At 38.3% G+C, this 24852-nt stretch overlaps 1 protein-coding gene across 1 annotated transcript in view; it reads right to left on the reverse strand.

Moving 5' to 3' along the window:
- Positions 1–24852, reverse strand: part of jph3b (junctophilin 3b) — a 117584-nt gene that overhangs the window by 10125 nt on the left and 82607 nt on the right. The window contains exons 4-5 of the mRNA XM_057836940.1: positions 21523–21647; positions 15590–16560 (exon numbers count right to left, since the gene is read on the reverse strand). Coding sequence (XP_057692923.1) covers positions 15590–16560; positions 21523–21647 — 1096 coding nt within the window. The remainder of the gene's footprint in view (positions 1–15589; positions 16561–21522; positions 21648–24852) is intronic.

Genomic DNA, 24852 nt, shown 5'->3' on the forward strand with positions numbered 1-24852 from the left:
TATCGGTATCGGTGCATCTTTAATTATAAGCCTTATTTTGGCGGAAAACACAGACAAGACTGAAAAAGCAGTTTCTGCTCTTGCACTCGTCTTTAAAATAAACTGCTGTATTTTAAGCCAAAACAACTGTTGTGTTTGATAGAACAATATGTCTATATGCTGCCATAGCAGATTCATGGTGCATTCAGTCCCCCAACTATATTTAATTTGCCCGTTTTACCCTGGAAACCCCCGTTTACAGACATCGGGCAACCGCTTTTGTTTCAACCCGGCCATAAAACGAAGGTAATTAATTATATTTATTTTTCAAAATGTCTGGCATTTTCAGCTTAGAATCATTAATTGATGTCTAATATTTCGCTTAAAAAAAAAGTCTTTAAAAAATTATTCACTCGCATATTTTAAACTTTTGAACAAATTACGTCACAATGAAAAAAATGGTGTCTGTAAAAAAGTCACGCATATCTACCTCATAACTATTGCTTAATTTTTTGTTTGTTACTGTTGCATTTTCCCTGATATGTTAGATGATAAATAATCGATCCAAACAAAGAAAAATTGAAAAAAAAAAGTTTAAAAGGGTTAATATATGAAAAAGAAAATCTCGACCACTTCTTGTTGTCTGCGATTTCTGCATCACGACCCTTGTTATATTACCATGTTTCACCCATAAAATCCCCCAAAAATCCAGCTGTGGCCATTCACAGCTGTGTCTTGACCCTAAGTGATACATGCTCCAATGGAGTTTTTGGATCGAGAAAAGGTAAGTACGCGATAAAATCTCGTTAAAGTCATGGCGTCTGTAATTCTGCTCTTGCGTGCTCTCACTTCCAGATATGGTTTTGCTGTTTAAAAAACTTTATTTATTTATTAATTTTTTTCCCAAAATAGCCCTGATGTTCAAAATTTTTCTTCCCCCAGAAAATTGAGATTTTAGGCTTTCCAATTATCACACATGCATATCGGACAATTTGGAAAGATGGCAAAATTGGAGGTCTCAGAGCGGAACTTCAAGTCAACTGAGTGTTTTCCACCATACATATATGTACGGTATACGTATATGTATATATATATATATATACATATATATATATATATATACAGTGGGGAGAACAAGTATTTGACACACTCACAATGGGAAAACCCATTGGCAGTGTATCAAATACTTGTTCTCCCCACTGTATATATATATATATATATATATATATATATATAATCATTGGAAAGCTTAAAATCTCAAATTTTCCCCCAGAAAATGGAGATTTTTAAGCTTTCCAATGATGCATCACACATGCATATTGGACAATTTGGAAAGATGGCCGATATTTCAAATTTCCAAATTGTCCTATATACATGTATAATGCATGATTGGAAAGCTTAAAATCTCAATTTTCTGGGGGAAGAAAAATTTTGAACAGGAGGGCAATTTAAAGAGCACACGAAAGCAGAATTAAAGACGCCATGATTTTAACGAGATATTATCGAGTACTTACCTTGTTTCTAGCAAAAAACTCCATGTAGCATGTATCACAGAGTGTCAAGGCACAGTCGTGAATGGCCACAGCCAGATTTTTATGGGTGAAACATGGTGGTATAACAAGGGTCGCGATGCAGAAATAGCAGAAAACAACACTCTAAAAAAAAATCCACTGGCTCTACTTAAAAAAATTGTTGTAACAATTTGCATTTAATTTTTTGAGTAAATTCAACTAAGCAATGATTAAGTACTTCCCTTATAAATTTTCTAACTGGACTAACTCAATTATTCTAGTTGAACCATCATTATTTATTGTCCTCCACAAGCTTTATTGTGTAGAACCAACTCAATTTTTATAGCATTAATAAGAAATAAAACTACTTCATTTAGGTTGCTATAACTCCTTCATTTTAATTTCTCAACTCAAAAGTTGATGCAAAATGGTACTTTAATTTATTGAGTAAGAGCAACTCATTCATTTTCCATGCCGCTTTTTCCTCACGAGGGTCGCGGAGGTGCTGGAGACTATCTCAGCTAACTATGGGCAGTAGGCAGGGGACACCCTGAACTGGTTGCCAGCCAATCGCAGGGCACAAGGAGACACACAACCATTCAGGTACACTCATACCTACGGACAATTTAGAATGCTCAGTCAGCCTACCATGCATGTTTTTGGGATGAAACAGACGCGGGCACGGGGAGAACATGCAAACTCCACACAGGCAGGCCGAAGCCTGGGATTGAACCCTTGATCTCAGAACTATGAGGCGGACGTGCTAACCACTCAGCCACCGTGCCGCCTAAGAGTACCTTGTTTTTCAAAATAAATTGGACATGGCAACTCCAGTTTTATTTGGAAAAAAATACATATTTCAAAACTCAAAAGAATGGACAAAATGAAAATGCAGAGCAAAACCAATATAAACATCCTAAACATTGTCAACAGTTCACTTCAGGTGCAACAACACACAGTGCAAAACAAGTGTACAACAAAATGTTTGCAAATGTACAAACAATATAGGGTGATTGAAAAGTAACTCCTGTTTTAAGATAATTTATTTAAATGTTGTAAACATTTTTGTAATTTTTTCGAGTATGCTGCTTGATGTATGGTAATGAAATCTGTTTTCATTTTCTTTCTGACTGCAAATATTGTAAGGCAGAAAATGGCCAATTCTTTTCCTGTGGTAATATGCACATGTGATAGGAATTTAGGAAGTTGCACCAACTTAATAATGGAATAGAAATTAAATTTCACTCACTTAATCTTTCCCTTTGTTACGTGAAAGCAGAAAAGCTTATTCAAAAACAATATACTTTTAAGTTAATACGTCTTTCTTAATATTTAACTTTGATTAACTCCATAAAAGAAGTTACCAACTTAATAAAACAATGAATAGTAAAAAAAAGCCATTTTTATGTTGAAAAAGCTCATGTTTTCAAGTCATACCAACGAGCCTCATGAATCATTTTTTAGAGTGAAGGAGTGGTTTGTGATTTTCTTTTTACCTCGATTATGATTAATGTAAGATTATCTAAAAAAATCTCTACATAGTCTGCAAATATATATATTTTTTTTAATGAATAATGTTGAAAATAAATAAATACATTTTAAATAAATGCAAGTCATCAGCCAATCAAACGTGCATTTGATGGGAAAAAAAGGACTGGCACATTCAGCAAGTGAAAAGGGGTACATGTAAGTCTGAACATAATGAAAATAATCCACTTAATAATGGTAGGGTCAATTCTATCCTTACAACATATGGGAAGACAATCTAAATTACCTTTTATAAATGAAGTCATCATATAATGCAAATAAGACTGCTTAAAAGTTGGTGGGGACAATTTGAGCATCCTGACAAGTTAGTAGTGTTATGTCCCTACTGTCCCTATGCTAACCTACGCCCTTGAAATACACAGTATGTGGGCGGGACAGATATAATGAACGATTTCTTTGTTGATGGAAATCGTAATGACACAAATTATCTTAACATGTTGCAACTAGCACTCCTAGAAAGACATCCAACAATGTTTAATTTTCTCAGTGTGAAGGAAGAGGCAAGATTTGTGGTAACAACTCTCAGAAGCTTTACTGCCCTGAGCATCAAAGAATTCCCGGACTGATCCTGCGCTGTGTGATTTTTTTTTAATTTTTTTTTGGTAAGACTTCGACTATACTAGAAGTTTAATGGGGTCATCAAGACATTAAGATGACTGTGATGACTTGGATACAGAGGATTTCATTTTTCTTCTCCTCAGTCAGCAGGGTTTTGTTTGGGTGGGCCTAAACAGGGTTGAAGGTGATGTCACCGAGAACCCTGCTTTCTAGCACCCTCCTCTTGCTGTATAAAAGCAAAGTAATTTGGTACAATTTAAACATACACATTGACTTTGCCATATAGCTATGCCAACAAGTTGCTCAGGGCCGGCAGTTTTTCTCACCTAGACAAAAGCTAAATAACGTTAAGCACATTAACATGCAACAGATGATGTATTTAGAAGATCAGAGGCTGTAACCTGGCAGCAAAACTTGATGGCAAAGTAAATGGGTGAATTGCAAATGTCCTCCATCCTTCATAGGAGGAGGAGCTGGCCAGAGAGCAGGGTTCTAGTTGAAGTCACCTTGGACCCTGTTTAGGTCTGCCCCCAAAAATCCTACAGGCTGAGGAGAAGAAAAAGCTTTTCTTGCTATAACTCAGCAACTCTGCACTAAATTGCTCTCAGCCTGTGCGTGCTTTCAACCGAATTGATCGAAACACAAATCACTCATTAATAACATCATCATTAAAATGGTTGGATGTTTCATTTACTGTAATTATATAGAAATAATATGAAAATATCCAAATTGCTTTGCATTTCTTATTGCTTTAGGTGAAATGGAACTGATTGTGTTAAATATGTACATACTATTATATTAAATCAATCAAAGACGCTTTGGCAGTCTTTGTAATATATATATCAAATACACACACACACGCAATTTCACACACAATAAATTAGGGTGTAACACGCCTTCTGCCTATAGTTAGCTGGGATAGGCTCCAGCTCCCCGGGACCTCGTGAGGATAAGTCGCTCAGAAAATAAATGATATACACACGCACACACACCCATAACAGCACCACTCAAATGTTATGCAAATGAATGCGTGATAATGAGGTTTCTGCTGATGAACCCTAAATAGGCTTATCCCAGATCTGTGACATATCATCAGGCCACAGGTGGATGAAATCCTTCTGGCAGATTGCACTCTCCATAACTACTCAGCAAGATGACTGTGCTACTCAGAAGCACAGTTATTCGCAGATAGAATCCCTGACAACTATAGAGTGTTTTCTCATGTGTGACCAAGCTTCATTGTTAAAAAAAGAATCACATTATGTTTAAGGCCTTGCCGTTATAAACTCGTCGATGGATGGATGGATGATTTGAGACTGGGCATGGCTGGTGTTAGTTGTTGTTGTTGTTGTTATTATTATTATTAGCTTTAACAAAGTATTGTAAAAGGTAAGGTAAGTATTGTAAAGCGCACAATAATGCTATAAGGTAATTCAATAGAGACATACAGTGGTACCTCTACATACGAAGTCAATTCGTTCCAGGACCGTGTTGGTAAGTCGAAATGGTCGTATGTCGAGCAGGATTTTCCCATAAGAATACGTTATAATTCCATTAATTCGTTCCACAGCCTGAAAACCTACACTAAATCCTTAATAAACTATGCTGGTACTATTTCAAATGGCAATTACACATAGTAACACAAATAAATGATTTAATAAAAACCAGAATAATAAAATAATAATAATAATTCCTGTAATAATGTAACGAATCAGGTTGTAATGTGGTGGTTGTGTTTTGAGTGCTGTACCAGAACGCACCGTGTGGCTGACGTGACAAAGAGAGGGAAAGGTGTACTTAAGATGTACTTTCTCTTTTTATGTTTTGTGGCGAACAACGTCAACTGCGGCGGACAGTAGGCGTGTTGTGTTGCACAAGTTCTGAAATAAATCATAAAAACCTGACGAAGCTGGCGATTTATTTGGCAAAGTTACCACAATAATAATTGTCACCTTAACTTATGAAGACTGGCGAACGGAGGTCGGAGGAGGACCGTGGAGAATGAGACAATCTACGGACCTATTGTTGAGCCAGTTCACGGATGTGCACACCACGCTCATATTTTTCTATCATTTCCATCTTCATTTCAATGGTAACCGTCTTTTTCCTTGTTTCACCACCTGCCCTAACCTTCTTGGAACCTGTGTTGATTTCGCTCACAAGAAAATCTGCCTGTGTGTCCGTCTGCGGCGGTGTCATGTCATCGTATTTCCAGCATGTCATCGGATGTAGAAATAAATAGTGAGTCAAATTTTACGTCGGATGCCAAAAAGATTGTGCTTCTACGCAATCGTATGTCGAGGTACCACTGTATTCTGTTATGTCCAATTTACACAACATCTCAACTTCATTGAAATTTGAGTTCTTAAAATATACTGCTGAAGAAACAAGCCCTAGCTAAAGTTTAATTAATCAAGTAATCAAGTTGTTCCTGGAGGAGTGTGAGCATAGCCAGCGTGTTGCAGCATTCTGCGTCTATTTAGCTCAGTGTGACGATAACTGGGTATGCTGTGAACCTGCTTTGCACAAATCCCGCTTGGTTCTCTGCAGCTGCAAATACCCCCCCTCAGCTCACCCCCACCACTGTTGCTGACACCCAGCCACCGATTGGCCATTGCTGGAGCAAGGCATAAGCTGTTCCCTAGCAACAGAGCGCTAGTTAACCAATAGGGGGCCATCTGAGAGGAAGGCCTACTTTGCCAATCTGCTGTTACTAAGGTGCAGAGAGGACGAGCGGGTTTCTTTCTGTGCCTGTTTGTGTGTGTGCGTGTGTTAAGCAGGTTCATGCAAAGGAAGCCAGCAACCACTGATCTACTAAATAACATCACTCAGGCCCAGTTTGCCGAAGACTAACAGTATTGAAGTGAAACAGTGTGATTGAGGAGTGTGAAACTATATGCACACAAAGATGGTATATGTGGGGTTTTAATCATAAAATGCTCAGTTTTCCACACAGTCTATATCCCATTTTTAATTTGTTAAATGCTACTAGTGCTATTATCATAATAGATTCACAGGGTTCATGCCATTTATTTGATGATAAATGATGGTTAAGATCACAAGATTACATCATACCCAACAAAATCTTCTCTTTATACAATGCATGCATTTTTGTAATCGTTTACAAAAACTGGATCCTTTTGACTGAGTATTATCTCAATACAAGTGATGAGTGACATTGTTTTGTAACACTGAACAACATGAAAAAGTTATCATTTTATCAATTACTCAATTGCAGGATTACATGTTTCCCATCTAGTCAAACACGATAGGTTAAAACCACAATCCAAGGTTTCATCGTGAGCAAATCTATTGATTGGGGGTATTACCCTCATCAAGATGGTGTTACAAAAGATTCTACAAAAAAAACATAATGGCGTAGCACCTATACTATTTTTTAGTATCGAAAGAGAGGACAGTAAAATGCAGGTATTGGTATCGGCTAGTATTAGGATATAACGCACCGATGCTGCGCGATACGTACTTTTTAAGAATTAGTTTGCAACAGCCGTTTGCCTTTCCCAAGATGACTTCTAGTTAGAAACATCACTTTAAAAGAAGAGGAGATTTTCACCTTTCTCAAGACTGCCACCGATTGCGAACGCCGCCGAATAAGATAAAGAGACGGAAGAACAAAGAAGGAGACGAGGAAGGTGAAGAAGAAAATTATTTAAAAAACGTTTTTTTAAATTTTAGCCAAGGAGAGTTTTCATTCCGGTGTTGTTGAATATTCTCATTTTGCAGTCATACTTTTGATGTATGGTCATATGCTTTAAATAGTGGAGAAATGTACATAGATCTAGAAGTTTTATTAACGCTGACATTGACATGAGCGTCTATAAACTTTGTTAGAATGAGGGAAACTGGAAAACTAGGCTTACGAATTTGTGTCCTCTGCTAGCATAAGTGATTAGCACATTAGCTAAGTGCACAACCTTCATAACCTATTGACATGACACTGGATACGGGGACGATTCGTAGGGGGCCTATTTTCAAAAACTTCAAATTCAAATATTTACAAAACCAAAGCTGCTACCGACCTAAACCAAAACATGCATATATAAGTCTCCATGAGCAGCGGCATCAAAAACTTCAAAGTCGTTCCCTTATAAAATCCCGAGTAATTATTTTCTATATAAGTATAACACAATTTAAAATGGCTATACAAGTCTCAGATTTTACATTAGATGCACAAAAATAATCAAATACAAAGATAATCACCTATATTTTGAGGATCTATAGCAATATTTAACATATCATGTAAGTTTTTGACCAAAATAGCGACTTATTTTTTTTATTTACTGCAAGTTTTCAACAGCTAATAAATCACTCAATTTAACATCAGAAACTTAATACTTGAGGAAAACATGCAGAATCAATCATATATACGCGTAAATATGTAAATAGATAATTAATAAATTTTATATACAATCACCGCTTATTATAGAAATAGAATATCCCTTTATTATCATTATACATAATATACTGTTAGCGAAAGAGGCTAGCGGCCGCCTGGCGCAAAGTCTTGTGAATAAATGCTTAAATCCCTGAATACTTTATACATATGGACGTAAAACAGTCTCGATTGCTGGTTAAAAGCAAAGAAACCAAACAGTTAGCGTTTATTTTACGTATATTGACAAAGTACCGTGCTACTATGTTAGCGAATGAGACTAGCGGGTGCCTGGCTTTAAAGGAGCTTTTCTGGTGAAAATTCTTGTGAATAAATGCCTATATTCCCGAATTCTTCATAGATACGGACGTACAACAGTCTCGATTCTTGGTTAAAAGCAAAGAAACCGTACAGTTAGCGTTTATTTTACGTATATTGACGAAGGACCATGCTACTACGTTAGCAAATGAGGCTAGCGGCCGCCTGGCGTAAAAGGAGCTTTTGGGGCGAAAATCCTTGTGAAGAAATGCTTAAATCCCCGAATTCTTCATAGATATGGACGTAAAACAGTCTTGATTCTTAGTTAATAGCAAAGAAACTGTAAAGTTAGTGTTAATTTTACATATATTGACGAAGTACCATGCTACTATGTTTGCGAATGAGGCTAGCAGCCGCCTGGCGTAAAAGGAACTTTCTGGCGAAAATCTTTGTGAATAAATGCTTAAATCCCCGAATTCTTCATAGATATGGACGTAAAACAGTCTCGATTCTTGGTTAAAAGCAAAGAAAACGTGCAGGTAGCATTTATTACGCGTAAATATTTATTGTAAATAAATATTGTAAATATTTACCTTGAATCCTTGAACAAATCACTCCTGAGACAATCCTTCCTGTTTGTATGAGGTAATAAAAATATGGAATTTAAAAAAATCCGACATGAGCGTGTGGCTATTACTAAATGAAGCTCGGCCCGCTCTGATAAGGCGCATCGCAAAGAATGAAGAAGTGTCAGATTTTGAAGTCTATGGATAGTGTACTAATGTTATTTAACGGCATTGTCTGTGGACTTGGAACAAGTATCATGCTTGATACCAAATTGAACAAACATAAAAATAACACAGTTTTGGCTTTTGAGAGCATTGCGGCAAGTTTTAGAGGACTACATTCATTTATTGTTACTCATACGAGGTAGGGCAAAGGTTGTTAAGCAGTGTCTGACCAAGCCATGATAGCACTTAGTTTACATTCAAGTGAGTAGGCAGTAGTTCAGTACTAAAAGAAACAAATGTATAGGACTTAAGAACTGCAAGGTGGAATTAGAGGTTTAGAGATTTTTCCCGTTGCTGTCATCATAAAGGTAAATAAAGGCAATTAATAACAAATATTGTCTGATCAAAACAGAGAAATAGGCAATTAAGACTGTCTTTGATACCTCTTTTATTGTTCCTAATGTAATGATAAAGTTGTGGCCAGTTGGTGTTGAATGCACATTCTTCAATGTGACCCTTTAAATGGGGGAGATCATCACTGTCTGATCCTATAATCTGACTAAGTATTCAGGCGGCCACAGTGAGATTGCATTAATTAGAATCTAAAAGTCAAATTGTGTTGGTGAAAATTCCTTCATAATACCCAATGAAGAGTTATGTAAGCTGAAAGGCCAAATGTAGTGAAGCACGCGGGAAGTTTTGTAAAGGATGCCACATGAACTCCAGTCCTACCCCCCTCTTTGTTACGCATTTTTGGGGCCTGGTACGACTTATAATCAGGTGCAATTGTTATTCCAAAATTCTGAGGAACCTAAAATTTAGAGTACTGAACATCAAAGTACCTTATTTTTTGGACTATAAGTCGCTCCTGAGTATAAGTCGCACCAGCCAAAAAATGCGCAATGAAAAGGAAAAAAACAAATATAAGTAGCACTGGAGTATAAAACGCATTTTTTGGGGGGGAATTTATTTGCTAGAATCCAGCGCCAAGAACAGACATGTAATCTTGAAAGGCAATTTAAAATACAATAGAGAACAACAGGCTGAATAGGTGTACGGTATGGTAACATTACATGCCGCTAGAAGTTAGATTAGGCCTAAAAAATCCAGCCCGACCCGATCGGCCGGCCGACGGGCATTAAAGCCTGATGCAGCCCGAGCCCGATCAATTGACTTGATTTCCCTGCCCGAGCCCGAAAACCCCCAAATTTTATGTTTTATTTGTGAGGACTCAGGAGAAGGAGGAAATGTTGGGATGTGATGCGTGGTTGCGTTTTGTGTGATAATGTTTGTGACGATGCCGTTGCATATATGCATAATGATAACAAACTAAAGGCTGTCTTTTGTAACGAATTTTCCCAGTTGAGCAAGACTGTAAGATGGATATTCAATAAACATTTATATCTTTTACATTTGTGTGTGTGTTCTAACAGGCGGATAGTGTATTTGACATTTATTTTAACCTCCTTAAGTTGGCAGAAAAAAAAAACGCTTTCTCAAAAAGTTTACTCAATGTTTAAATAGTCTACATATTTTTATGATCATTATAAATGCATTTACACAACAAAATAATGCTGGAAAAGTTTGTTAAATATATTTCTCGTATGAGACCATAGCACCACATTCGTTTACATTCAGCGAAGCCGACACAGGTTTCAACAATCATTTTGAATCCTTTCCATATCCCACTTCGACTGCAGTTGTTTGCTTTTCAATGGCGTACCGCACCCACTGTTACCGTTTATGTTATAAAGAAGAAAAAAATACTTTAGTAAGGGGGAAGTGTAAAAAAATTAGAATTAAGATTTGTTATCAATGAAAAAATTATAAGCGTTCGTTGGCTGTCACTGAGTAGCATTTGCGATCGCTACACAAAACTAACTAAATTACCCCCAAGTTACCACCAACCAGAGGATATATAAGAAAGACAGGGCTGATGGTAAAGGATAGCTTGTTGAAAAAGGAGAATGTCGTTGTCAGTCGCGTCGATAAAAAAGCTAAGGCTATGCTTAGGTTGTTGTTTTTTTCGTCTTTTTCAGCCTTCGACACTCAAGCCATCTCTTTAACTGAACATTTTTATGTTCTTCCACATCTTTGCCAGTGAATTTGGCACCGGGGACATCATTTTCGAAGCGAATTGGTAGGTTTAGCTCTGTAAACATCTCCTTCGTACACAATTTCCATTAATTTCCTATTAGGGACAAACGGTGGCGTGTCCCTCATTAGCAACAGTAGTTAATGTCATGAATATTAATTAGCGGAAGTGACGTGTTGCTTGCGGTACGCCATTTCCCTGTCTTTAGTTTGTTTTTCACTCCTTGCTGCTCCATATCGAAAAAGAAATACCAGGATGCTTGCGGAGGGTGCCTGGGCGGGTGGGGAAGATTGAAAAGAGAGTGGGGCCACTGCGTTCACGTGCGGAGGCATGCACAGCGCCTACTTTGTTTTATCCAAATGATTTATTTTATTTAACATTCATACATCATCTTAGTATAAATATATGAATATATATTTATTTAGTTAGAGTTAGCGAGAAATAAGTCAGCCCGACCCGAACGTAAATAATCACACATAAGTCGCTCCAGAGTATAAGACGCACCCTCTGCCAAACTATGATAAAAACTGCGACTTATAGTCCGAAAAATACGGTACGCAGACAGTAAAGGTGTGTGAAATGTCCGATTCTTAGATTGTTCGCGATTCGGCCATGGAAGATTCCAGAACGATTCACAAACATCCATCTTCCGATTATTTAAATATGCCAAGTAAAGCGGGACTAAAACACAGTCAACGCGGGCTTCGGGGCGCAATGAGGAACAGACCGAGAGTACACATCCACTCATGCCACTAGATGCAAAACAGCAACCAGCATGGCTGACCTAACCAACCTCTCAGATCAGACCTTGTCCCATAAATTTAAAAGCATACGTGTGGAATTATTTTGGATTCTACGAGAAAATTTTCTAGAAAATAGGGGATTTCGAAGAATGTTGAGAGCAAGCCGAGGTACGCCATCCCATCACGACGCCGTTTCACTGACATGGCAGTACCGGCCGGCTCTCTACAAGCAGACGAAAGTACAAATCATGTCATCGCTGTCGAATGTGTCGCCGTTACAAGTGATGCGTGGACGTCTGAAGCCCCCGAATTATTTGTTACAGTAACTGCCCATTTCATAACCGATGAGTGGGAGCCAAAAGCACACATGCTTCAAAAAAGAGCAATGAACAAGGTTGCTAATATGGTTGAGCTATTAAGCAGTGCTGTAAATGAATACAACTCCGCAAAAAAAAGACGCTTCTGTTGTTACAGACAACGCAGCAATTATGGTTGTCGCTGCCCAACTTTAGTCATCCGACATGCTACGCCCACACGCTGAACCGTGTTTTTTCATCTGCAGAAATCAATCCAAAGCGCAGCACATTTTCATCTGAACACGTGGATCAACTCCTGTACTTATGCAAGAACATGGAATTTTCTCTGTAGCTAAACACACTTGACCTGTTCTGCATATTGTTGAGGTTTGGATGCAAAAGGACTTGAGTTGTTTTTTAAATTACGGTATTATTGGTACCTCAGGAAAATATGTTAATGTTTACATGTTCATGTTTACACAACTTAAAGGTGAAAAGCACTTTTTTTAGCCATTTGGATTGTAATAGTAGTACACACTGTCTTTCATTTATACCTGAGTTCACCTTTAGTTGGATAAAAATATTTATATTTCTGCAAAATGCTACGATTTATTCTGTTGAAGTATGAATGTAGTTTAAAGCTGCTGATACAGAATGGGTATTTCATTTACTGTTTTGAATTGTGAACTTGATACTGAAATAGTAGTTTATTTAAGCCTTAAAGGATTTTTGCGCTATTTTTGTAACTAACGTACGAAACATTAAAAGTAGCTAATAGCTGGGAGGTGGGGGTTTGTGCATCAGTAATCGATTTATAATTGAATCGTAGCCTCTGAATCGTAATCGTAATCAAATTGTGAGGTGCCCCAAGATTCCCACCACTAACAGACTCCAAGATAGAAATTTTTCTTTAGCAAATGCACATTGTATAATTATTGCTCAAGTTAATGAAATTAGCATTCATTGTCATTATTGCCAACCAATTTTGGAGCAATCAGCAAATAAGATTTTATATACATTCACTGTAGGAGAATTACTATAATACTGTACTGTAAATCAGGAAGTGGCGCTAGCCACTGTGTCGAATCTATATTAAGCCGAATGACAATGTCTTTTGCACATTGCTTCTGTGCCATACTGGGCAAGTGTCTGCCTGGATTGATGATATAGGAATGAGTAAGGATGTGTTTTTCGACGAACACACAAAACACTTCAGTCACCCCTGTGGTTTTTATGTGCTGTCCTGTCATAACAATGTTAAACTAAATCAATGGTTCTTTTAACGTGAAGAGTGACATCTAAATGATTAGGTTCAGAAATCAAGATTTGCAGTTCCAACAAAATTAGGATTTAAAGAGACTTGAAAATTCCATCTATACGACTTCATCAGTTTTCACACAATCCAGGGAGTCTTCCAGTTAAGAATGAGTTCTATCCTTAAACTGGCAACGTAACCCAAATTTCTGTGTAAATTGATTACAACTATTAAAGTGTAAATCTGTAACAAAAATTGATAATACGATCGCCTAAACACACGATCTTTTCAACATCTAACCTAAAATTTAACTCATATTTTGGTTTTACAGCCGACGACATGCTCGAAATATGACGATTTATGACAGCGCTGCAGTCAACATGTTTTGGAAGAAGGTTAGTGCAGCTGGTGAAACAAGGAAAAAGGTGACACCATTGAAATGAAGATGGACAAAATTCAAAAATATGAGCGTAGTGTGCGCATCGTTGAACTGGCTTGACAATACTCCTCCTCTGGCCTCTGTCTTTATTGGCTCGACAATACTCCTTCTCTGACCTCCGTCTAAATAAGTTAAGGTGACTATCATTGTGGTACCATCGCAAAAGAGATCGCCAGCTTCGTCAGGTTTTTATAATTTATTTTAGAACTTGTGCAACATAACACGCCTACTGTCAGCTGCAGCTCACGGTGTTCTCAACAAAACATTAAAAGAGAAAGTACATCTCAACCGCTCCTCTCCCTCTCTCTGTCACGTCAGCGACGCGGTGCGTTCAGGTACAGCACGCAAAACACGTCCGCCACATTATAACCTGATTCATTCCATTACTCCAGGACTTATTGTTATATTATTATTCCGATTTTTATTTATAATTTATTTGTTTTGCCACGTGTAATTGCCATTTGTAATAATACCAGCAGTATTTGTTAAGAATTTAGTGTAGGTTTTTGGGCTGTGGAATGAATTGATGGAATTATAATGGCGGCGCTTCCGTGAACTGGCTCGACAATAGGGCTGTAGGATGTCTAGGATGTCTACGATGTCTACGATCTCAACGGTCCTCCTCCGATATCCGTTCGCCAGTCTTTATAAATTAAGGTGACTATTATTATGATTATTATGATGAACATTGCCCAAAAAATTGCCAGCTTCGTCAGGTTTTTAATCATTTATTTCAGAACTTGTGCAACACGACATGCCTACTGTCTGCCGCAGCTGTGTGTAAAACAAAGTGAAGGTAAAAAGTCCTCTCCTTCTCTCTCACGTCAGCCACGCGGTGCATTCAGGTATACAACGCAAAACACCTTCGCCGCATTAGAACCAAATTCGTTACATTACTACAGGTATAATTATTATTATTACTATTATTACGTTATTCTTTCTATTTTTATTCAGAATTTACTTGTTTTGTCCTGTGAAAATTTTATATGCATTAGTACCAGCAGTATTTATTAAGGATTTAGTGTTGGTTTTCCGGCTGTGGAACGAATTAATGGAATTATAATGTATTATTATGGGAAAATCCTGCTCGACATACGACCATTTCGATTTACAAACAAGGTCCTGGAACGGATTAACTTCATATGTAGAGGTTCCACTGTACATTAAGATAAAAAAATAAGATGCTGTACTTACGATTACCACTGAGAGGTGGATAGAGAGTTAGGGTTTTCAATGGGTTATTTGCAACCGAAAACACGGAACACGATTACTGTGACACCATCGAAACGAAATCAAAACAGCCTTCTTGCCACCCTTCCCTTGCTCACTCCAGTCACATACACAGTCCTTTTAGGGACAGACCAGACAACACAGCACCCAACATATCAACACTGCAACCTGAAGCATACATGCAATCAGAACACTACCAAGTAAAACTGTGGCTGTACATAGTTGGTGAATTCATGATCTGCATGAGTGTTATGGTAAAAAAAGAGAAAAAAAAGTTGACTTAGTCTGGTTAATAAAGAGAAGCAAAATTCTTTCTCATATCAATCTCATAAGCGCCACAGTACATTTAATCAAATAATCCTTTTTTTATATTTTCAACAAATGACCTGTGATCAAAGAGCCGCATGTGGCTCCAGAGCCGCAGGTTGCCAACTCCTGAGTTATAACAAATTCTATTACTGTGTTTGCATCTACAGGTAATGAAGTTTCTATAATCTCTAGATTTATGTCTGAATTGAATTTGCTGGTGTGTTGTGCAGTGTGAGGGTCTTACTGAGTGGCCTTTGCGCTGTATGAGACCTTGATCTTGTGGCTCAGGTGCGATGGGAGAGGATTTCAGAGGGGGCGAGAGGGCGAGGTCCCGTCGTATAGGCCGAGAATCCATCTTATCACCCGGCCGTACGCTCTCCAGCTGATCTTTTCCTTCCCTGCCCTCTTTTCCTTCCCTCCCATCTCGGTTCTTATGTCTCGGTCGCTGCAATGTGTGTGAGCGCCCCTCTCCGTAAGAATGACCGTGCCCGTGCTTCTCCTCCCCGTGCCCATGGGGCTTGTGGGTCGTGGAGTCTCTGGGCTGTAAAGGCTTCATCTCCATTTCATAATTGCTAATTTTCTCTTCATCCTGCTCAAGAAGCCGCCCTCCCCTGCCGTGCAACCCCCTGTGCCCAGACGTCCAAGAGGCAGAAGAGGATGTTTCTGTCCATCTGTCTCCCCTGGCTTGTTTATGATTAGATGATCCATGGTCCCGAGATTTGTGATTGGAGGAGCTGTGTTTGTGTCCATTGGTCCTGCTCATTCCTTGTCCGCTAAGCCCTCCTCCACCTTTGTGCAAGACCCCTTTTCTCTTTTCTTCACTCCAGCTTTTTGCCCGCATGTACTCCACCTTACCTCCTCCAACTTCAACCTCCCTACTACCCCCTTCTATCAACACCTGGATTTCTGTGTGCCCCCCAGGCCCTTCTTTCTCACCCCGCTCTGCACCTTCTTTTCCCCTGTCCCCGTGGTCTACTGCAGTCTGCCGGTGAAAGCGGGCACTTTTACTGCGCTGGGAGGGCCGAATTAAGGCAGGAGGACTGTGAGGAGGTGAGGAAGAAGGAGGACTGAGATCTGGTGTGGCGTTGGAAGGCTCATCTGAGCCTGTGCTCCTCACGTAGAGGTCGGGGCTGTCTGCCGTTCCAGCGCTACTGGACAAGCCCTCAGCCTCAACCTCACTGGATACCTGACACTTGGGGCGTTGCACCTCCATTCCTGTCAAAGAGAAGGAAATTTAGCATTGCTGTTTTTTACTTCACTATTACAAAGCAACAACAGCACAGTATCGCTATAAAGTTGCATTAAGACATTTGGGTATGTACAAACTTGTGCATGCCACTGCCTACTTGAATAGGACCCTATGTGTATGTTTGTTCATGTATATGTACTGCATGTGTATTTATGGCGGAAAACACAGACAAGACTGAAAAAGCAGTTTCTGCTTTTGCACTCCTCTTTAAAAGAAACTGCTTTATTTTAAGCTAAAACGACTGTTGTGTTTGATAGAACAATATATCTATTTGCTGCCATAGCAGATTCATGGCACATTAAGCCCCCAAACTATTTTTAATTAGTCCGTTTTACCCTGAAAACCCCCGTTTACAGACATCGCGCAACCACTTTTGTTTCAACCGAGCCATAAAACGAAGGTAATTAATGATATTTATTATTCAAAATGTCGTCTGTCGTTTTTAGCTTAGAATCATTAATTGATGTCTCATATTTCGTTTAAAAAAAAACAAAAAAGACTTAAAATTATTCACTCACATATTTTAAACTTTTAAACAAATTATGTCACAAGGAAAAAAATGGCATCTGTAAAAAACTAAAGTATATCTACCTCATAACTATCCCTTAATTGTATTTTTTTTGTTAATGTCGCATTTTCTCCGATATGTTAGATGATAAATAATCAATTTAAACAAAGAAAAATTGGAAAAAAAAAAAAAAACGTTTAAAAGGGTGAATATATGAAAAAGAAAATCTCCACCACTCCTTGATGTCTGCTATTTCTGCATTGCGACCCTTGTTATGTTGCTACGTTTCACCCATAACCCCCCCCCCCCCCCCCCAAAAAAAAAATCCAGCTGTGGGCATTCACAACTGTGTCTTGACACTCAGTGATACATGCTACATGGAGTTTTTGGATAGAAACAAGGTAAGTACGTGATAATATCTCGTTAAAGTCATGGCGTCTGTATTTCTGCTCTCGCGTGCTCTCGCCTCCAGATAGGGTTTTGCTGTTTAAAAAACTTTTTATTTTTTTAAATGCCCTCCGGCTCAAAAATGTTCTTCCCCCAGAAAATAGAGATTTTAAGCTTTCCAATGATGTATCACACATGCATATCGGACAATTTTGAAATTTGGCCAAATTGGGGGTCTCAGAGCTGAACTTCAAGTCACCTGTGTGTTTTCCGCTATATACAGTGTGAGGAGCAGAAGTATTTGCACCCCTTGTGATTTTGCAAGATCACCCACTTAGAAAATAGGTAGAGGTCTGAAATTTCAATAGATGCATTTCCACTTATAGGGACATAATCTAAAAAAAAAATCTGTAACTGACATTGTATGATTTTTCAATAATTTATTTGTAATTGACTGGCGTAAGTATTTGCACCCCTGAGAATGAGCAATAATTATGACACTCAAGGAGTTGTCAGTCCAACTTTAAAAAAGTAACCCACCATCTGTTTGGGCTTTTTATTGTCACCTGAGCACCCTACAGTCAGTTATAATCCAACTGCTACCATGGGCAAGACCAGAGAGCTTTTGAAAGACACCAGAGAAAAAAAATTGTTGATTGTCACAAAGCTGGAAAAGGCTATAGGACAATTGGAAATCAGCTTGGTGAGAAAAAAATCAACATTTGCATCAATTGTTAGCAAATAAAAAAGGCTAAACATGAATGATAATCTACCTCAGACTGGGGCTTCATGTAAAATCTCTCCTTGTGGGGCATCACTCATGATGAGAAATGTGAGGGCTCAACCTAAAACTACACAGCAGGAGCTTGTCAATGACCAGAAGAGAGCTGAATGCACAGTTTCAAAGGCTACTGTCAGAAGAACACTACGGTGCAATGATTTAAAATCATGCATTGCTCAGAAAGTTACCCTGTTGAAGCCAGTACATGTGAAGGCCCGTCTGAAGTTTGCCAGGGACCATATTAATGATTCAGAGGGGTCATGGGAGAAAGTCATGTGGTCAAATGAGACCAAAGTAGAACTTTTTGGTGCAAACTTTACTCGTCGTGTGTGGAGAAAAAAGAAGTATGAGTACAATCCCAAGAACACCATCCTCACTGTGAAGTATGGGGGGGGAAACCTCATGCATTGGAGCTTCTTTTCGGCAAAGGGGACAGGACGACTGTACTGTATAAAGCAGAGGATGAATGGTGAAATGTATCATCAGATTTTGAGCCACAACCTCCTTCCCTCAGTCAGAGAGTTGAATATGAGTCGTGGCTGGATCTTCCAACACGACAATGATCCGAAGCACACAACCAAGCTGACCAAGGAGTGACTGCATAAAACGCATATCAAGGTTTTTGAGTGGCCTAGCCAGTCTCCAGAACTAAATCCAATAGAAAATATTTGGATGGAGTTGAAACTTCGTGTTTCTCAACGACAGCACCGAAACCTGACAGATCTAAAGAAGATTTGTGTGGAGGAATGGACCAAAATCCCTGTTTCCACATGAAAAAACCTGGTGAAGAACTACAGAAAGTGTCTGACCTCTGTAATTGCAAACAAAGGCTTTTACACTAAATAATAGCACTGATTTTCTCAGGGATATAAATACTTATGAACTCCAGTAAATTACAAATAAACGATGGAAAAATCATACAATGTGAGTTACGGATTTTTTTTTATAAAGATCAGTGGTACTTTACCATGCTAAAGGTACCAAACCCCACAAGTTTCACAAGTGGATTTACCAAACCCTTCGGAATTGGATAATAAAGCAATTTTTTACTAATTCAAAACCAACATATCTAAGCGAGCAAGCTAATAATTTAGCAAATTCCCATTAAAATTTTTCTCATTTTGAAAGCATGTTTTATACACAGGTCAAAATTTAAGACCACTGTGCCCATTGATCTGTTGTATTCCCTCATACTAAGTGCGAGTCAACTTTCCACCGCGCAAACCAGTTCCTCCCTTCAGATCGAGGACTAGCAGTTAAAAGAAATTGAACAAGCCCGTAAATTGGGAGCAAACCAGTCCAAAACCCGGTCTGAAGAGCCACTTTGCCTAGATTTAATCATCATACGAAAATGGGGCTCTGAGTTTCTTTACCGTCGTCGAACCCCTTAGACTTACTCACCCAACCCCTGGGTTTCGATCGAACCCAGGTTAAGAGCCACTGCTTTAGATTGTCTCTATAAGTGGAAATGCATCTATGATTGAAATTTCAGACTTCTATCTACTTTCTAACTGGGTGAACTTGCAAAATCACAAGGGGTGCAGAAACTTATGGTCCTCACTGTACCTGTATATGCTTTTTTGCATCCTTTCCTAGTGTGACCAGATCCAGATGAAAGCACGACACACACATATGAATCCTCACTACTTGTGAGGATGTGCAGTAAGGTGTCAAGGAATGTGTCTGTGTGTGCATGCATGTGTGTGTGTGTGTGTCACTGTGCTAAGCACAGTATGGGGTGGTTTGGCTACCTGCAGTGTTTTATAGGTGTGACTGACAAAGCTACTTTGTAGAAATGCAAAGGCTTGTTGACAGGGACCTTTATCACAAGCATGCTGTTATGGACCTTTCTCTGCGAACTGGGGCACAACCATGCTGGGACAGAAACAGGCCATCTCCAAAGTTGGAAGACAAAAGGTAGTTTAGCCACCCTTCATTTCTTTTCTACTGTTGTCCCTGATTCATGAAGAAGCTAGAGTGAATCCCGATTGAGTTCAGGCAACAGGGAGGATATATGAAATTGTACTGTACATTGGACTGGTAACCAGTTAATCACAGGAAATATATTTGTATAAGCAAACAAACATTCATAATGAATCCTTATTATTTTCATTATTGATAAACACATAATATTAATAACAGAGGAGGGTAGAGTAGCCAAAAAATTTACTCAAGTAAGTGTAGTTACTTAAAAATAATATTACTAAATTAAAAGTAAAAGTAGTTGTCCAACAAAATGTACTCAAGTACAAGTAAAAAATTATTTGGTGAAAAGAATATTCAAGTACTGAGTAACATTATGAGTAACTGCTGATATTTTTGTAGGATTGTTTTTTTTTTTTTAAACAATGTTTTTGTTTTTTTTGTTTTTTTTTAATGAGCACAAAGTCATCTATATGGACTATTGTTATAATAATACTGTATAAGACAAAAAAAATACATAAATGAAGCATTATTCACCCAAAGAGCATGACTGCCCTCTGGTGGAGAAATAGTTTGAATACAGTTTGAATAATGAAGAGTTCCTTTATAATTACTATTTTGAAACTAAAAGAACCTTATCTCCGTTTTTCCGTGGTCAATCCGTGCCAAATAAAAACTGGGAGAGAGGTTAAAATCCGCGCTTTCGAGTCATGCTGAGGGCAGCACTTTACATCAAATCATTTTTTACGGTGCTTTAAAGACACCGCATGATTGAACAGGCTAGCGTGAAGATAGAATGGCAAGCTTGCATCTGATTGGTACAGTGGGGAGAACAAGTATTTGATACACTGCCAATGGGTTTTCCCATTGACTGTGTATGAAATACTTGTTCTTCCCACTGTATAATGGAGTCCTGTGATTAATGTTGCCACGTCTCATCGGTGAAATCGGTAGAACTCCCCCAGTAATGCACCAGGCACGTCTTTACTCTTGTCATCGCTGGCCCCCCCAAAAAATAAATCCATTATGTAGAATAAAGAGAAAACATGTAACGACTCCTGTGTAGCCTAAAGTAGCAGAGTAAGAGTAGTGTTTTTTCTTCACAAATCTACTAAAAGTATAACTTAGTAAAACTACTCTTAGAAGTACATTTTTCTCAAAAAGTTACTCAGGCAAATGTAACGGAGTACATGTAACGTGTTACTACCCACCTCTGATAAATAGTTATGAGTCTATAATAAAATTGGGTTTTTGGATATGAGTGGAACCGGCGTACAAGAGAGGACTAACATATAGAGAAGGAAATTTTGCATGCGTGTTTGTACGCACCGTTTCCAGGGTGCTGGAAGGATGGGGAGAACTGCTTGGCAGTGACTCTGGCCATGCGACTCTCCTCTTGAGCTTTCTGAGCTGCTCCAACAGCTGATTCTGCTTTACCCTGTGCGTGAGCCGTCCTGACACACAGAAAAAGAAATTGGTAAAAAAACTGGAATAAAATGCACAAATATTTAAAATCGATCAATACTTAATGTGAGACATTGCAGCCATGCATTCACCATGATGATAATACAAACAGGGCAACCTTAATTACCGTGGGAGGAAAATGTTTTGTCAATTTTATGATTAACTGGTCATAAAATGTTGTTTGACCATAATCGAAATCAGTAGTACAAACAAATGCTCTGATTATGCCTTAAAAGATGATGTTGGATTTATCAGTGGGTTGCCACTTTGGCAGCATGACCTCACTTAATGTTGCTTGTAGCTGCATATCGGACATGCACAATGATAAAGATGAGTTTTGCACCGTTCCTCTTCACAAAACTTGCAGTTAAGCAATATTCTAGGGCTGTCTGTTGTGAATAGCTCGCTTGAGGTCATGCCAAAGGTTTTCAAATGGGTTGGGATCAGAAGTTTATATATGAACTTGGGCTGGAGAAAGCAAAAAAAAAAAAAATCTCTAAAAGTCTTGTGTTCATCATTTCAGGGTTCTATAAATTCTCCATAAATGGAGAAGGTACTGTTCTGTTTTTTCTCTTTAAAGGAGTGGCAATCCCGTCAAGATGACTGCAAGAGCACAGAATGTTCATCCATCCACCCACTCATACATTGTCTTCCGCTTATCCAACATCGGGTCACGGGGGCAGCAGCTTCAACAGAGAAGCTCAGACTTCCCTCACCCCAGTTAGTTCATTGAGCTCTGCGGGAGCAGAGAGCATCCCAAGGCGTTCCCAGGCAATCCAGGAGACAGCATGTCCTGGGTCAACATCCTCCCAGTGGGACATGCCCGGAACACCTCACCGCAGAGGTGTACAGGGTAATCCTAATCAGATGCTCGACCCACCTCATTTGGCTTCTCTCGATGCGAAGGAGCAGCGCTTCTACTCCAAGTCACTCCAGGATGACAGAGATTCTCACCCAATCTCGAAGGGAGCGCACGGATACCCTGCGGAGTTTCGGCAGCGTGTATACGGGATCGTGTTCTTTTGAACAAGACCCACAGCTCATGACTATAGGTGAGCTTTAGGAATGCACATTGACCTATAAATAGAGAGCTTTGTCTTTTTAGGGTCTTTTTATACCACTACAGACATCGCACCGATCCGCCTGTTGATCTCCCGCTTCATTCTTCCCTCAATCGTGAAAAAGACACCAAGATTCTTAAACTCCTCTACGTGAGGAAGGACTAAATCTCTTTGAATTTGAAATGAACTCTTCAACATATTTCAATCATGTTTTCAAACTCAAAGTACAGAATCAGCTTTTATTAAGGTATTAACGTTCTAACGTTGGTGGACGCGCCTGTGTACGGTAGATACACGATCTGCTCGGGGCCTGCACCTACTGATGACGTCACAACAACTCTCGTGTAGCATTGGGGGAAGGTGGGAAGTCGGACTTTTCCAATTTCCGACCAGGAAAAATCTAATTGGAACCCCACTCGAATTTCACGAGTTGCTTCAATCTGACGTCGCTTAACAAAAAGGCACTCAAGACAACGTATTGATGACACAATAACGAAGTTAAATTACGTTTTTTTCAGGCGCCATGTATTTTTTCTCATACAGTAAATTAGCTTAATGAACTGATATTTTTATATTGCCTTTCAGCAAGGATGTAACTAAAGAAGGCAGTTACAGTGTGTGCAATTTATCTCAGCCGTCATTTTTCCTCCACTTTTCGATCGCTTATGAAAAGTTAGGTTTGCTGGAGGTCAAAATGTCTCTAAATGGCCAAAATAAAAAACAACTAATTGATGCTGTCCACCATCTTTGTTGTTTATATGAAGAAATTTTCATTATTTAAAGGAAGAAACACAACATGAGTACTGATGTCAAAAGCAAGCAAGCAAAAAAATATATATACATACATACATACATATACACACACACACACACACACACACACACACACACACACACACATATATATAATAAAAATGTATATAAAATAACAAACCATAACATATTAAAAGGGTTAAGTCTGACAGAGGGTTAAAAGCCAGGGAATAAAAAATTATTACAAAAAAAAACAAAAAACAAAACTAGTTTTAGAGATGGACAGTGATGGGCCCTGATATTTTATGTCCTCTCACATGAGAGAGACAGGTGTGCGCACACGTTTGCTCTTTGTTTAACTTTCACATTTAATTGTGAATAATCATCTCTTTGTGTGATATCATCAATCGCTTGACATACGCACTTCGCGACATACATCTCACAGGAGAACATGGCTCTGGGCATGCATTTCAAGTTTTAAAGGCTAAATAACGGATAAATGCGTAAGATTCTTACACTTACTTTTCGTAAATATTACCGTTTGTTCTTATTAGGCCCATACATCTAAAAGTCGGTCACTTTTCACCTAAATCAAGAAAAAATGCTTTCAAATAATGTTTTGAACAATATCTATTCTTGAATTAAGAACATTTCTGACAAACAAGTTTTTTTCAAGATTAAATATACAAACTTTTTGTTTCAAATAAGGCTGTTATTTTCAGCTAGCAATTTTTATTTCAAGAAATCTGAGCAGAATTTACTTGAAGCACTGGCTGATAATTTCACTTATTTCTAGTAGATATACACTGAAAACAAGGAAATTTAAGTTTTTTTTTTTTTCCAGCTTTAGGGAGGTGGGTTTTTGCAGTGCATATGTATTGGTTCAGGTGATACACCATTCGATTGTACCGTTTGTTTTAAAAAACTACCAAAGACACATTTGAAAGCTGTCAGAATACATTTCTGGATTTTATTAGAAAATGTAAATTGCATTATTTAAACACAAATTATATTAATATTCACAAGAAATACAAACTTGCTGATCGTCTCTAAAGAATATTTATAGATTATTTAGAACATTTTCTCAATACCACTCAAAATTATCTTTCTAAATAAATTAAATATAACAAAAAAAGTTCTCAGTCATGGAATAACAAAAATAAATAAAAATGGAGCCTTCCTTCAGGATTAACACTACTGTTTTTGTCCACAAGCACAGCCAAATTCAACAAAAAATGAAAGCTCCTTTGGGCTGCTTTAACACCACATAAGTAAAACAAAAATGAAAACTGGGGAGAAGGGTGTAAACCTTGGTTCACTACATTTCTTACAACTGAGCAGAGTTTACTATATTTCTCACAGTTTAATTATCGTTAACATA

This window comes from Corythoichthys intestinalis, chromosome 5 (genome assembly GCF_030265065.1).
Source record: "Corythoichthys intestinalis isolate RoL2023-P3 chromosome 5, ASM3026506v1, whole genome shotgun sequence".
Lineage (NCBI taxonomy): Eukaryota > Metazoa > Chordata > Actinopteri > Syngnathiformes > Syngnathidae > Corythoichthys > Corythoichthys intestinalis.